This window comes from Anas platyrhynchos, chromosome 5, assembly GCF_047663525.1.
Source record: "Anas platyrhynchos isolate ZD024472 breed Pekin duck chromosome 5, IASCAAS_PekinDuck_T2T, whole genome shotgun sequence".
Classification (NCBI taxonomy): Eukaryota; Metazoa; Chordata; class Aves; order Anseriformes; family Anatidae; genus Anas; species Anas platyrhynchos.
In genome coordinates, this window is record NC_092591.1 from 6,560,563 (window position 1) to 6,576,663 (window position 16,101).

The following is a 16,101-nucleotide window of genomic DNA, read 5'->3' on the forward strand; positions in this document are numbered from 1 at the left end:
CTGTAACTTTGCAGCTATGGCATTCTTCATAGCTACCTCCTGGTAGCCTTAGGAACAGTGAGTGTGTGCCCAGGCCTTCGTGCCTATGAATCCTTTCAGTATGTCTTTAATGAGAGTGGAACTTAGAACTTCTCGGGACTGTAATACAAACCATCTGTGATACCTGTCAATACCACAAAAATACATTTGCCCAGGTATAAAAGTGGTTTGACTGGGTTCAACAGTTCTACCTCGCATCTTTGGTAGTGGAGATAGAGCAGCAGCCCAGGGTACAGAACCGAGGTTCTGTTTGTCCTACACTGGCATCCCGTGATGCCCTGGCTGGTCTTCTCCTGCACCCTTTTCATTTACTTCACGACTGACACCTGACCAACACAACCCTCAGGACTTACTCCTTTCCTGTTTTATTCATTAACCTCAGCCAAAGGACTGTAGGAGATGTCCCTCTGCTGTGATGCTGGTTGGTCAGGGACAGCACGAGGATGCTAGGTGGCTCAAGGGAGGACTATCCCCAGGTCAAGACTATCAGCCCATGTCCAAAATACACACTCTTGCTGGATGAAGTCTTGATGGCCCTGACTGTGGCCATTTCTCAGTAGGTGGATCCCTGCAGCAGAGACAGAGGAAGGATAGAAAAAGTTCTGGAAAGGGAAAATGGACAGGAATGAAACCAGAGGAGGTTTTCTGGTCAGATGAAGTAGAACAAAGGTACTTTCCCAAAAGTCCAGACTTGATATGTTCATTAGCATTATTCATCTTGCCTTCAGCTTGTTCCTTGGGGTTTTCTTGTTTTTGTCTGAGTAGCTCAGGAGCCCAGGAAATGGGCTGTCACCGTGAGGACTCCATTTGGCTGTGGCAAGCAGCTGCCTCCAGAAGCTATTTTTCCTCCAGGGTATCTTGGCAGCTTTTACTTCAGAGATCTGCATCTGTGCCTGATCAGGTGTGTGCTGCAGAGACAAGATTTAAAGACAGATTTAAAAGCTCAGTTCTGGGCCTCACTAAAACCTTGCTTCTCTGGTTGGGAACACAGTGGTTAGGCTTTCTTGATCTGAAATAAAGCTACGTACTGTTGCAGCAAGAGGACCTGGCCTGACACTCCCCTCTGAATCCTAACATAATTTCCTAGCTCAATTTATTTTCAAATGAGCTGAATGTGGATCTCTTGCCACATGCAGTTAGGGCTCAGCAGCTTGGCTTGGGTGGTAGCTTGTGACCTGAGTAGTACGGAAAGAATAAACAAAGCCATCTCACAAATGGACGAACCAGCCTGTCGCTGCTGGCTGGCTGGGTCCACTAAGAAACAATAACGTAATTTTTGTTTGCTGTTACAGGATCTCTTCTTCTGCGGACACCCAGATCCTTGGAGAAAGAAAAACGATCCAGTGGAAGCAAATGGAAGGAATAACGTGCTTCGTGAAATGCCCAGTAACTGGTTTGAAAGACCCATTCTTGCAAGGGGAGCTGGATGCAGATGGACGTGAAACAGGAGAGGGAGGTTGGTGAAGCTGCATGATATCTCATGCAAGACTGGGGAGCAAGGAGCTCATACTCTGTAGCAAGGATCTGGATCACAGATCTGCCACCTGCTTTCTTTCTTTTTGCATGTAAAGCAAATACTGAGTTGTCTGCTCTGTATTTGAACAGTCCTGCTGTCCATGGAAAATCCCGGGATTTAATGTTCTGAGCCGTAGCAGGAACTAGAAGAGGCAGAGATGCTCTTTTTAGTTGCCCCTCTCGGTCACTACAAGGTAGGGAGGATGCACACATGCCCAAGGATCTGGTGCCATTCCTAGCAAGTCTCCACTGAGTCAGCTTCTGAATGGTGTAATGTGTTCATCTTCGGGCTTCTTGAACACCTTCCCATTTCTTGTCTGACTGGTTCTGTTGCACAATATGTTAGCACGTGCTAGCTTGGGAAAGAGGGTAGGAAGGAAGTTGTTATCAGAAGCTGATAGGAGGGAAGTTGTATCCAAAGTTTCTCATTTATAGGCAGGAGCAGATAAGCTGACTTGTATCTTTCAGTCCCCAGCACTTCAACATTACACTTCCCCATGCCCTCACCAGTGAGACTCAGGCATTGGCACATAGAAGAGACTTTAACCTCTGTCCCAGGAGTGACAGAAAACCTTTCAAATTGCCCGTGCTGGTCATACAAACTAGCAGCATCCTGTGCCTGCTCTTAGCAAAATCTCTCACCTTTCTTCCTCATGATGCTGTATAGGACCCTTTGGCTGCCACAGCATCTGAATGGGTTTGCAGGTAGCAGTGGGCTATTGTAAATTGGCCAAATTTTTGTGCCATTGTGGCCCTCTGATCACTCTGTGTGTAATCAAACCATGGTAAGACCCTATTTGATCAGCCAAATAAGAGGATTGGTGGGGCGTCTCCAGTGCAGCATGCTCAGACACTGCCTTGTGAACATCATTTGAAGGAGTGCAGCCTTTCTTCTTCGGGCAGTTAAGCACCTGGCGGTGTCACCACTGTGCTGGATACCTTTCTGATCCACCAAAGCCTTTGGTGAATGGGTAACATCATTTATTCTAGGTATACCCTTGTGCCTTTGTAGGAGGAGAGAACTTATGGTTATGCGCAGCCCAATAGCTCAGAAAATGAGTTATTTCAGCCTCATTACACACACTTATCCCACAGAGGGTAAGGCACAGTCACTTCACGTATCTCCACCTCAGAAGCTCTGATAGTTGTCTTGCAGTACCAGTCTGCCCTAACACTGGCTGCTGGGAGTCCAGAAGATCCTGTTTCCAAAGAGGACTAACAACACAGCTGTGGGTGTCTCCTCCCTCATTTGTGTATCGCGGCAATGCAGGGTGAAGAGAGCTGCTCAGACTGCTTGATGAAAGCCACCTTCATGACAAGCCTTTGTTGGTCCCTCGCTGGTATTGTTTTTCTATTGCTGTGAACTAAATCAGGGCGAAGAAAGCAGAGCAAGGAAGGTGTGTGTCAGGGGTCTTTAGCATTCAGAATATGGGAAGTCCTCCCAAGCTTAATGACACCGAGTGATATTCCTCATGTACAAGTGTTTGCTCTAAGCTAATTTGTCAACCAGACGAGACCTCTAAAATTACCTGGTTTAAATGTCTGTGCAAGGCAGAAAGAGATCACCATTACTTGATGCATCAGTCCAAACAAGAAGTAAAATACACATTTAATCTTGCATATTGGATTTCGGTGAGTTAGGAAGGGAGGGAGAGAAAGACATTGAGAGAGACAGAGAAAGAGAACCATGACTAAGGCAGGAGATTTTACAGCCTCCTAGATACACATTATTTTACCTTTTACTTAAATCCCATTGTTTTATATATGGATGGAAGCTGCTGCCCAACAAAAAGCTGCAGAAAAAGCAGAAAAATGGGCCTCTGCAGATGCCTGGTACCTTGGAGCTCTCAGGTTTAAAGGAGAGGTTTATGGGGCTGGGGGGCTGACAAGTGAACTGGCTGGCTACACGGATGACTTTGAACCCATTCCTGAGCGTGTCAGTTATGTTTGGGAATAAGCAAGTGGCTAAATTATAAATAATAGGGCAAGACTGCTGGGAAAGAAATACACCCCAGTAAACCAAAACAATCAGTTTGTTCTCCAGTGTTTCCTGTACAAGTAATAAAATCTAATAACTGAGTTGCTGTTAACTGTTAATGACCACTGCATTTGTTAATTGAGCCAGACAAATGAGATCAGTTTAATACAACAAACAGGCCATTAGTTGTATTAATGGTTGGCTTGTAGGAGTTAGTGCTCTTATAAACTATATTCTGCAGTTTATAACACCAGCACTTTATAAAATGACTTGGTGTTTTCCAAAGTAAATAAATAAATAATAAAATAACAAGGATCATGTGAGCTCCAGTTTAGCTGTGGAAAATAAGTATGTATCCTAAATAAGAAAAGCTGATATTAGGCTAAATGTCTCTCTCTACTTTGCCCTAAAACTATAAACCAGGAGTGACAGCAGACATACAACCCAGGGCTGATTCTTATATAGCAGCTTTGCTTGTAATTTCAGTAGGTTTTGGACTGATCCTGTAATTATTATCATTAGAGGGGAATTAGATTATTTTTTTCCAGACCACAAATGATTCCACACATGGGATATTCAGTTTTTAGCAGCTGTCATTATTTAGACATTTAACAAGCACTGTTATAGAAAGAACTATAAAAGGGAAGTTGTATAAATAGGCTAAAATTAATAGAGGAACCAAATAGAGTTAGTTCCTGCTTTACTAACCTCCACAGCTCTTTTATTTTTTATGCTTTTAAAATGTATTTAACTGCAGTTCCATCTACAAGAGATGTCAATAACATTTTTGCAATGGTGGTTGTGAAAGCCAAGGTTTTTCCATCACTTTACTGACTCACTTCTGAATGTGCCCAGTGTTTGGTAGAAATTTCAAGTGGAGCAGTTCAAGCATTTGCTCTTAACTTGCCAAATGGGGACGATACTAAATTATTAGAGAATTATAGGTTATTGGTGAAGGGAATAGTATACGCTTTAGAAGGAAAAAGGAAGTGGAGGCTTTTACATGATGTATGAATGGGCTCTGATTTGTGCATGGCTGTAGTGTGAAATGAGGCCAGGCTTAAATCATAAATTTAAATCATAGACTGTCTGCAAAACTAAGTGGCAAATTTTCCAGATAGGCTACCAAAAATATAAGAGGGATCTGGCATAAACTTATCCTTAAGGTTACTGTGACCTGAAGGAAGAATGCAAGAGTAATCTCAGGGAGTTGGTCCCTTCTTTGGCCATTTCCTCATCTGCAGGAATGGTGACTAAGCCAGTCTCAAGAAGTGTCATTCTTGAGCTTTCTCACTTAGATATGGAAATTACAATCCAGAGGAACAGAACAGGCATACTCATTCTCTCCTAGATTCATCATCCTTAGCCACACTGTTCCAAAAAGTGGCCAGTGGCCGAGGCTTCAGAGTAACAAATAAGATGCTTAAGCAAAAAGGAATAAGAAATAAGAGAAACACAGAGTGTTCCTTGCTCTGTTGAATCCTCCCAGCTGGCAATTTGTGGTTGAAGGATTTCCTGAGTTTGTCTGCTGGTCAGTAGCCACCACTAAGTCTATCCTCTGTAAATGTATAGCCCCTTTATGAGGCTGTTTATATTTCTGGCATCTGTTTTTGGCAATGGATTCTATATTGTAGCTACACACAGTGTGAAAAGGTGTTTGCTTCTGTATATTTTAAACTTGCTACCTCATAATTTCAGCAAGTGCCCCTTAGGTCTTATGTGGGAAAAAATGAAAAATCCTTCCCCATTCATCCAGCTCATATGGCGTGTGATTGTACAGATCTCTGCCACATTTTCCCCTTCGGTCATTCTTTCCCATGCTGAGAAATCTTAAGCTAGTCAGTCTCTCTCCCTCCACAGCCCCGTTTCATACCTTTGATCACATTTATCATCTTTTTTTTTTTTTTCTGTTCCTTTTCTAATTCTGTTTTGTGCTTTGTGAGGTGGTGGGAGAAGCAGAGTTGCACACAATATAAGGGATGGGTGTACCATATATATTGTGCCTCATTACGGCTTTGCTCTCAGTTCTGTTCCTAATAATTACTACTAGTCCGTTTGCCTTTTTGACAATTAGTGAGCACTAAGCTGATTTTCCAGGGGTCTGTCCACCACTGCTCTAAAATCTTCTCCTAGAGTGGTAGGTTACTAGGAGTGCCTATTCTCTGTTTATCCTGCAATTCACCTGTAATTCCGATTGTATTGCCTTGTGCTTTGTTTTGTCTTTGTAGCCATTGCATGCTGTCGGCCGTTCTGCTGCTCAGGAACAGCACCAGGAGATCCGTGCCCTCTTCGCAGCCCATTTCTTGAACAACTGTGTGTCATCGGCCGACTGCTCAGGAAACCATGCAGCTAGGCAGGAAGCACCAGGAAGAGCTCAGCCTCCCTGAACTCTTTGAGGGCACAAAATGAATCAACTTGCCCGTGTCTGGAGCCAGTTCTCCGAGCTCCTGCTGTGGAGGAGAAGAGAAGCCGTGCTCCTGGAGACACCCCAGCTCCTGCCAGGCACCGAGAGCTGTGCAAGGAGGTTCAATGCAGCAGCCATCACCAGATGGTGCTGCTGCATGCAGCCTCGCAAGGTCACCCTGTGAAGGGATGTTTTGTTTCTTGGAAGAAAACAGTGAACTGGGGATGTTTCTCCACTGCTTGGGTGTCTGGAGAGTAGGCAGGGTATGTTCTGACGTTATGTCACTAGCCGGGTCTCTTTGAGAATGGGTCATTTGGGTTTTGGCTGGGAATTCAGAATAGGGGTGGGTTCAGATGCTGTTCGAGATGATCTGTTCCAGACTGGCTCAAGTGGATAAACAAAATTAATTATGTTCACATCAGATGAGTGCACAGGATCAATTTTTTCCTCCAATGGAAAACTGGCTGGCAACGTGTACTGCTGCTAATCATAAACATATCACTATAGTTCACCTGCATTTTCTGTAAGCTTTACAATACTGTTGCTGTTTTTTTTAATGCCCAGGTTCAGGAATTGTTATCACATGAGAATCCAGTATGCCACTGTGTAGAAAAAGGAATGTCCCCTTTCCTACTTCTTTTGTATGTAAAAATCCAGCGCAGCAAAGAACTTCAGCTTCTGTGATTAAGCAGAGGAAACAGCATCGCCTGAACCTTTAACTACCAGATTTTGTTTTCTCCCTGTTTGTGTCAGTAAATACGTGATTACTTCTAACAAGTTGCTTGGGAAGGCTTTCATCTCTGCTTCCTCAGAAAAAGGTCAGGGGAAATGGCTAAGCTGAAAATTGTTCTTCTTAAATCAACATTCTTGATTGCTATTGCACTGAGCTCTCTGAAGGCCTCTGGGCAGAGTAAAATCTATGTTTGATGATTTGAAGTTTACAGAGTAGGCGCTCCAGACTTTATAAGGCCTTCAGCCTCGTCCCGTGGACATTCATGGTTGGTGCTTCAAAGTTCACTGTCTTCAGGTCTCCTCTGCAGTCATCACAGAGTCATGATGAAGTACTGTAAGAACACTTACAACACTTTGACCATCCTGGTCAGTACAGGATCTGCACAGACTCCAAGGGACAGCTCACGGCTAGGAAGGACAATGATGAAAGTGCAAAATGACAAATGATGATGCACTTCAGAAAGTAATGATATATATATATATATATATACTTATGGTGTCATGAAAGGAGAGCAGTTGTGAAACAAGAAACTAAAGAGATAGCAGATGCACAACTGATGAAAAGAAACTAATTTTTTCTGACCAACTCACTGCTGTGGAATAGAAAAATCCATGAAGGCACGAAGATTTAAAAAAGGACTGGATCTTTAGGGAGAAGAAAACTACCCAGAATGATGATAGTTAATGATGAAGTGTATTTCAGGAGTATCAGACCAACAATTTCCCTGAATCCTGAAGCATTGTTATGGGGACAGGATACTCTGCTTGCCCTACCTTCTGTTAAAAGACCTGGAGCTGGACTTTGCTAGAGACATGATCCTGGAGTCTGTGGTGGCTGGATATCCTGCAGCTTGGCAAATTCCGAAATTAGACCTGTGTTCCTCCGCAGGATGACCTGTCCTAACAAAGCTCAAAAATTCTGAACCAATTCTTATCTCCAGCTAATAGTTATAGATCAAGGGACTTAAAAGCCTTGCAGGCTGCTTGTCAAAAGTCTGTTTTTAAGGGTCTGCAAGATTTTCTGGTAGAACTGTTGCTTCCCTGTTAGGAATTATCCCATTACTGAACCTGTTCCACCTGCTCTCTCCCGAGGAGGGAACAGGAGCCCTGCTCGGTGTGAGGCTGGCAGGACTCTTGGCTTGGTGCTCCTGCACTCAGCTCCTGTGAAATGTGCAGCATCTGGAAGGAGAAAAGGAGGAAACAAGGTGGGAAAGCAGAGGCAGCCTGCCACTTAGAATGTGGAGGATAAAGGGCCGAGGGCAGAGGAATAGGCTGAAAATGTGAAAGAAAGGAAAAAAATACGAAAGGAACACACAAAAAGAAGAGAGCAGGGAGATGTGAGAGGGACAGGAAGGAGTGAAAATAAAAGACAAGGCAGAGGAGGAAGGACACCTCCACACCCGCGCAGGACCGCGTTACACACGGCAGCTACAAGGAAGGAGCTGGGTCGGGGCAGGGAGGGCTCCTTGGGCTAGGGCCAGACGGGAGGAGCCGCAGCAACGTGGAGCGAGGCCAGCAGCTCCTTCCATCACATCCCAACCTGGGGCACCGCGGGGCTGCCCCGTGGCCCTTCAGCATCCAAAATGCTTGACCCTTGCGAGGGCCCAGCTGCCAGCAGGGCTGGGTGGCTGCGTGTCTTCGTCCCCTGAGGGACCTTTGGGTGACCACGGCCTCCGCTGCGGAGGTGGATGAAGCGCCACGGGGATGGCAGGATTTCGCTGCCCCTTTACCCGCTTCACACCACGTCTCCTGCGAAGTTTGAAGCGTCATTACCAGCACTTGGCTGCTGGCTTTACTGAGCGCAGGCAGCAACCCGCAGCAACCCCTGCGTGCCAGCCGCCTGAATCACGCTCAGCTAACCCCAGCGGACAGCAAAACTTCGCAGCGAGGAGTCTGGAGGCTCCCTGCAGCCGCTTCTGTCGTTAAAACCTGAGGCAGAACGAGGGATCCTCCAGCCCTCCCTGCCTCCCTCGCCTCCTCCTTTCTCCCCCTCAGCCCCCGACCCCAGGGCCCGTCCCGCCCGCGCCGCCGCTCCCAGCCCGTGCCCGGGCCCGCCCTCCCGGGGCTGGCGGCTCCTCCCCGCCCGGCTCCGTCCCACGATCCAGGTGTCCCCGGAGCCGAGCCGAGCCGTGCCGAGCCGTTTTCCCTTGCCTTTTCCCTCCCTCTCCTCGCTCCGAGAAGCCCCGGGCCGGGCGGGGAAGCTCGGGCGAGGAGCGGGGGCGGCGGTTCCGGGGCCCCGGCATGGCCCCGGGGAGGCTGCGCCGCCGCCGCCCGGCCCCCTGAGGAGGAGCGGCGGGGGCTGGCTGCGGGCACGGCTCGGCTGGGCTCGGCACGGGGGTCCCCTTCTCCTCCCGGGGGTCCCCTTCTCTTCCCGGCCATGTCCGGAGCCATGAAGTTCAACGGGTACCTGAAGGTGCGCATCGGGGAGGCGGTGGGCTTGCAGCCCACCCGCTGGTCCCTCCGCCACTCGCTGTTCCGCAAGGGCTACCAGCTGCTGGACCCCTACGTGACCGTCAGCGTGGACCAGGTGCGAGTCGGGCAGACCAGCACCAAGCAGAAGACCAACAAGCCCACATACAACGAGGAGTTCTCGGCCACCGTCACCGACGGCCACCAGCTCGAGCTCTCCGTCTTCCACGACACCCCCATCGGCTACGATGACTTCGTGGCCAACTGCACCTTGCACTTCCAAGACCTCCTGCGCTCGGCGGGCCCCAGCGACAGCTTCGAGGGCTGGGTGAGTTGGTGAGAGGCCGGAGCTGGGCTCCTCCGAATGAATGAAGGCGCTCCAGGGGTGCTTGCAGAGCTCAGGCTTGCCCTTGCTTGCCTGTGCTGCAGATGCACGCAGTGCGGGGTTGCCTTGTCTCAGGGGTACCCTTGTAGGGCACGTCCATGTCCCTGTGTGTTAGGTTTGTGGCCGGACCGATGGGGGTGAGTGGCTGGTGTTGTTTCAGGTGATGTGTTTTGGGACCCCGAAAGCAAAGTCCCAGCTGTCACACCTGTAAGGCTGAGACTTGGTGGCTGAGGGGTGTGAGGTCTCTCCTCGCTGTAGCCTGGCAGAGAGGAGGTTTGTGAGATGTACCCAGCGAAGTGCACCTGGAGACTCGCAGGGTTTTGTGCCTTCCCGCTTTTGCTTTGCACACAGGGACCTACTTGGAAACATGCATACCCAGGGAGGGACGCGTTTCTCCTGAGAGCTACACATCCTCGCACGATTGATGTGTGCATGCAGATTTCTTGTTCTTTTGAGCAGAATGGCAGGACGAGCCTCACATATATTATGTACACCCCTGCGCTGGTTGAGCACGGTTTCACTTAGAGTTAATTCTAGGTTATTTCCAAGTCACTGACATCCGGCCCAGAGAACCTCTTTTATGTCTTAGCCCTTAGTGAAAGGAGTAGCACAGGCTGTAAAGCTGTGCCTTTGCTTCCAGTGCTGTAGCTCAGGAGGAAGTGGATGTATCGATCCAAACTAGTTTGCTTGTAAGTATTAAGTTAAAAAATAAATACATTCTTCCCGGCAGAGAAGGCGCAGAACACGGAATTTCCAAGGCTCACGCAGGTATTAACTTAGAGACCAGGAAGTTCAGTACCTGTGGTCAGGTAACCACCACAATAAAATCAGACGTGGAGGAAAGAGAGCTGACAGCGTAGAGAACCGATAGGCATCTAGATGGTATCGCTGGAGAGAACGCCGGTGCTTTCTGTTCACAGCCAGTGCCAGTGACTGGGGTGTGATGCTCCATCTCCAGGGTGACTACGGGGAAATACCAGCTGCAGGAGCACTGAACAGACCTATATTGGGGCTTTTTTTTTTTCCTCCTTCAGCATTCTTAGGTGCCAAGTTCATCAGGGTGAGCTCCGTGGGTGCATAGCCAGCTTGCCAGGCTCGTTGTGCTGCCGGGGAGAAGCTGCTCCTGTGACTGGTGCTAAAACAGTTTTAAATATGGAACAGACCTGTGTGGGACAGGGCAAGGGAGTGTGCTCAGCGCATAGGGTCACGGATTTGAGGATATTTTTGCTTGTTTGGTTTGTTGGGAGTGATTCCTATTTGTTGTTGAGAGTGACCTTAGCTTTGTAGAAGGCTGGAGCCCTGGTTGTGCAGGGGCTGGCCTGCTTGTGGGGTTTGGACTGCCCTACTGTGGGGTTTTGGCCTTATTTACATTACTGAAATATCTATAATAATATTACCTCCCATGTGTACGCATACATGTCCAGGGGCCCACTGTTTCTTTCCTTTCACACATCCCACGGATGCTGATTTTTAAGATGGATGCAGTATGGGGCCTGCTGAGGTGTTTGAGATGCTGGGTGGCGAGGGAGGAGTTTCTCCTCCCTGCTGGACAGGCACATGTTCCGTGAGCTGCTGGATCCGGGAGCTGAGGGCTGCAATGGGATGGGAAGGCAGTGAGTTTGATAACTCCACTGATGTAAGCTGATGTTTTATAGGGCACCTAGACAGAGATGCAGAGTTGCTTCTGTCCCTTCACTTAGTGTCCCAAAACAACAACCGGGGTGGATTTAGTGGGGAGGGTGAGCAAGTGTTTGTCTTCTGTCCCTTTCTCCTGCCTTCCCTTTTGACTTGCTCCGTTAGCATCTCGCATAGCGTGCAGGCAGAGTCGCGTGGTGACATGGGAACAAGATCTTGCCCTGATAATTTAATATTTCTTGATAAATCCAGCAAGGCTGTGACTGGGTTTTGTGCAGTCTGAGGGATAGGAAGTGCTGCTGTGTACTAACACAAGGTCCATGAACTACTGGCATGATAAAAGACACCGCAAGGGTTTTATAGATGATTTGCAACATCTCCGCTCTGAAATCCCTCATGCTGCCCTTTTTCCAACCCCAAAAACAAAAGCACGTAGGCTAATGCAGGCAGGGAAAGAAAGGAATGAAGTGAGGGGAAAATCAGTGAATCCTCAGAGTTTATATGTAAAATCCTCAGAGGCTGTACATAAAAAATCACTGCAGCAGCAGTCAGATTTTTTTTTCCCTAAAGTTATGTAGTCCTTTAATACAAAATGATTGAGAAACAGTCGTAAAGAATATCCTCGGGGATAGAGCACCCACGATGTTCAGGCATCCTGAGAGAGAACTGAAGGGAGAGCAGAGCTGGGAAGAAGTTCGAGTGTCTGGTAAAGGAGATCTGGGGCGGAGGGAAGAAAGGATGGCTTTTTGTTTTGGTTTGAGATAGAATGTTTATGTACGCTTCTCAGAGAAGATGCAAGGACAACGATATGTTGTAAACTCCAAATGCACCTGGTGTGATGCAGCCAAATGGGCTGGGGCAGCCCCAGCTCCCTGAGTGCTCCTCCAGAGAGGGAGGAGCGCAGGAAAACAGCCTTGAGATTACCTGGAACACTCCCTTAGTGCCCGAAAGGTTTGGTGTGAGCTCTCAGGCTCTTGCTGTTCTGTTGATAAACCTGGGTTGTCCTCTGCAGAGAGGGGAAAAGTGCTTAGGTACAGTTCTCGCAAGGTCTGGTGACAAATGTTGTAGGAACTGTCGGTGAGAAGCGAGCAGGAGCATTCGGTGTGTAAGTACTGGTGCTTCCCAGGTGACTTGCAGGTACATCGCTGCAATTATCGCCCCAAACATTTATGCAGATGAGTAAGTGCACGGACATGAATCGTCTCATCAGTGATGCTTGTGTACCTGAGTCATCCCGCTGGGTACTGGACAGGGTATCGTGCTCACAGTTTGCTTTAAAATCCATGTTCTGGAGACTCCTTAAAAACTACCTTTCTCTTCTAACCCTTTTGTTTGTTTCCTGAAATCTTTCTGGTAGACAAATCACCACAGCCTGAATATTTTTTAATTTTCATATTAGTTGTAAAACACATTTGACAAACTTTACACAAATCAAATCTTTTAAAAGCTTATTAACTTCAGCATCCTGCCCTCTGTTTCCCATTTTTTAGATTTACTTGTCAAGCAGCGGAGTAGCAGTAGTTTTTATTAATCCTGTCAAATAAATGCCAGCCTGCCTTCAGCATGCTTTGATGTAGCTGAAACCGGCGGCGAGCTCGCTGGTACCATGCTCTTTCTGGTAGGCATTTTCCTGGGGATGAGTGGGTGTGAAATTGTGCAAACCTGAATGGTAGCATTTTACACAGGTGCACATGACCCTGCCAGGTGCAGAGCAGTGCAGAATTAAGCCGGTTGTTACCTGAAAGCTATGAAGTTGTGATTTACAACAGGTGTTGAATAGTTTCTTCTAAAGCATGTCTTTAATTTTGCCCTAGCATACACTAACATCTCTTTTTCATTCTGTCTGCGCAGCTCTACAAGGTGGTTTCTCCTTTTCAGCTGTCTCTGGGTGCAGCATAGGAGGCAATCGTACGTCAGTGAGACACCAGAAATAATTCGGAGTACTGAGCTGCAGCTGAAGTGGAGAAGTTTACAATATGTAGAGCTATTCCTACAAGGCGTACGTAGTGGCAGAACTCATTTTTAAGCTCGGGGAGGTAGTATTTACAGGAGATACTGAGCTGCTTCGTTACCAGGGAATGAGTTAATTATGAGTGTAAAAATTGGTAGCGCATGGGTAGAGAGGTGTCATTCCTAGCACTTGAACAAGGAGTTAAAATTAAACCTTCTGTGACTCAATCTTGAAATAGCAAATTATCACAGTATACTGAAGGAAATTAGATAACAGATGGACTATTAGATTAATGAGCCAATTGTAACTTCCTGATGAGTTTGTTGCCATGTGCTCATGTGAGAACTGCTAGGTTTGTTTGCAGGAAGAGATTAAAACAAATAATTCCTGTGCATTGCTTAACCTGAACTCTTTTGTCTGTACCCTGTTCTATGATTTTTCCTTTCTTTAAGCAAAAAAAGAATTTTTTTTACCCTTGCTTGTATGCGATTGTCTAATTTATTGAACATTAAATTGAAAAGTTAAAGGAGAACACAGCTTCTTCCCCCAAGCATGGTGACCTTGTCAGAGAGCCAAGGCGTGGTGGGCCAAGTACTACAGGGCTCACAGGTGGACAAAACTTGCATCAGGAAGCCAAAAATATTGTGTAGCTGTTGACAGCATTTTGTGATGTGTATGGTCACTGTGAGTTTTCGGAGGAGATTTGAAGAGAGTGATGTGACTGCTCGGCAAACATCAAGTGAGGCTGTCTGAGCTCAAGAAGAGGATGCTGTCCAGTAAATGGTTTCCCCATCCACAGGTCAGTAGCAGGCTGAAATGAAGAACAGTGGTATTCTGGGTGTGTGATTTCCCATCTCCACGCATGGGACAACCATGTAGATGGTGTGTAGATCTCTCACCTATATGAAAGTCGGGCTGCTCATTAATTGCAAACTAGGCTTGAGTAAATTAAGGTCCATCCCTATTTCTTGTTAAGTTTTCAGTTGTTTCTGTAATTATTATTACTGATATGCAGTCACATTGTTGAATGGGAATAGTGGGGAAACACACCTGCTGCAAGAACCTAAGATAGTTCTTGAAAGCTTCCACAGTTTTGTCTCATCTCTTCAGCTTGGCACGTAGCTGGGCTTTGTGCCCACAAACAAACCCCTCCAAACACCAGGTCAGTGCATGAAGGCGACTCGAGCGTGCCTTGTGGCCTAAAAAAAAAGTTGCAAAAAATAAAGAAGGACTAATTTTTGCAATATGTCAAGTATTTATGTGATCCTGGATTGTGTTGCTAGTAACGGTTCTACTGATGAAGGCAGATGAGAGAGAATAAAGCTGACTGTGTGGCGAAGAGCTGCGTGCTTACTGCCCTGTTTCAGCATTACAGGTTGAGCCAAGCCTGTTCTCTACGTCTCTCATCCATGAGCTTCTCCCCAAGACAAAGTCTGACTGGCAACCGTGAGCATCCTTGGAGAACTCAGGCATTTTGCTTGAGAGGTGTTTTGTTTCTTTTCTCTTGAGGATATCTGAGGCTTGAAAGGTTTGGCCAAACCACAAGAAAACCCAATTTCCAGTGATCGGACCCACTAGGATGCCGGTAGGGGTGGTGCTTGAGCCCTGGCTTTGAGACGGATGCAGCAGGCTGGGAAGCTGTCTCTCTGTTGCTCAGCCAGGTGCCTGGTCCTGCCACGGCTGGGGTTAGGAAGGATGCCGAGAGCTGGCAGCATGTGTGGAGAGGATGCACACCAGCATCACCACCTCACCTTCCCCTGCTGCAAGGAGCTGTGATGCCAAGAGCTCACCCCAGTCCCACCCAAGGGTCCCCAGTGCCTTGGCTCTGTGCTGAGTGCGTGCTGGGCTGAGGTTTGCAGCAGGAGCCCAGCCTGCTCTATGCAATACGCTGTCGGCAGAGCTCAAAGCGAAACTTCAGCCCGTGCTGGCTTTGCCTGCCCACGCGTGTGCTGGTGCGGGGCCGTGGGCTGACACTCGTCACCTGGTGGCACTTGGTGGCACTTCCAGGCGTGGTGAAGAGCGGGTGGCTCCCTTTCCTGCAGTCACCCAAGGCTTTCTGGAGCTGTCTGTTTGAACCCTTGTTAATTTGGAGGCTTGTGATGGGACGTGGAGTCTCCTTCAGCAACATCAGGGTCAGAAAAAGCTCCTGGGGGTGTTTGCAAACCGGAGCCCCGGCCATCCCCTCGCTGCTGTATGAGAGGCTGCTTGTGCAGGCGGAGGAGTGAGGCTGGAGCAGCAGCAGCAGCAGCAAGTGCACATCGAGCAGTGCAGGAAGCTCTCAGTCCCGGCCGTGCTCTGTGCAGCCCCTGCTGCTTGCACCAGCGGGGGGAGGCCTCGGTCTGTCCGCGTTTTATTTTTAGCTGTTACCACAGGTCTTTCTGTTAAAACGCGTCTCATCCAGGCCGTCCGTGGCTTTCTGTTTTTTGAGTAGTTTCTGAGTAATGATTTGGTTCCTAGCCATCTCGAGCTTATAGGCAATAAACCCCCGCAGAAAAGATTGTCAAGGGGGCAGTTGGAGCTATTGAAATGCCATTAAAAAGTCAACTGGTTTACAGCGTAATTCAATACGAAAGCATATCCCTTACTGAACCGGGGCAGACTCCCACCCTTCCTTTGCAGACTGTTAAAGCTCCTTTGATGTTTCAGGACGATTGTAGCTGTTGTGCTTTGCTAAAACAATCGAGGAGTCGGGGACTTCTTCTGTAACCATGGGGAAGAAAGACGAGCAGGATTGTTGCTGGCAGCTTCCGCGAGGGATTCTGGATCAGGCATCACACCTTGCCTCCAGCATCTCAGCCCATTTAGGCTGCACTTAATGCACGTCAAACCCTGCCGTAGACTTCATTTCTTCTGGAGACAGTGAGCAGTTTTGGTCTGATTGCTTATTCCTCCCCTGCCCTGCTGTGCAGCGTGTGGGCTGCTGCCCCGGCTGACGAACCCGGTGCAGGTCACCCCACAGTTCTTCCTCCCCGAGCCATGCCCTCGGTTGTGCTGGAACAAGGAGGGATGGCTGGATGTGAGGGAGAGGCTTGCTGTATAATTATATCAAAGAT

The 16,101-nt window shown here is 47.8% G+C and overlaps 1 protein-coding gene across 1 annotated transcript in view; it reads left to right on the forward strand.

Annotated features, from left to right (window-relative positions):
- The first annotated feature begins 8,345 nt into the window (after positions 1-8,345).
- Positions 8,346-16,101, forward strand: part of PRKCH (protein kinase C eta) — a 113,250-nt gene continuing 105,494 nt past the window's right edge. Inside the window, exon 1 of the mRNA XM_027458011.3 lies at positions 8,346-9,405. Coding sequence (XP_027313812.1) covers positions 9,046-9,405 — 360 coding nt within the window. The 5' untranslated portion in view covers positions 8,346-9,045. The remainder of the gene's footprint in view (positions 9,406-16,101) is intronic.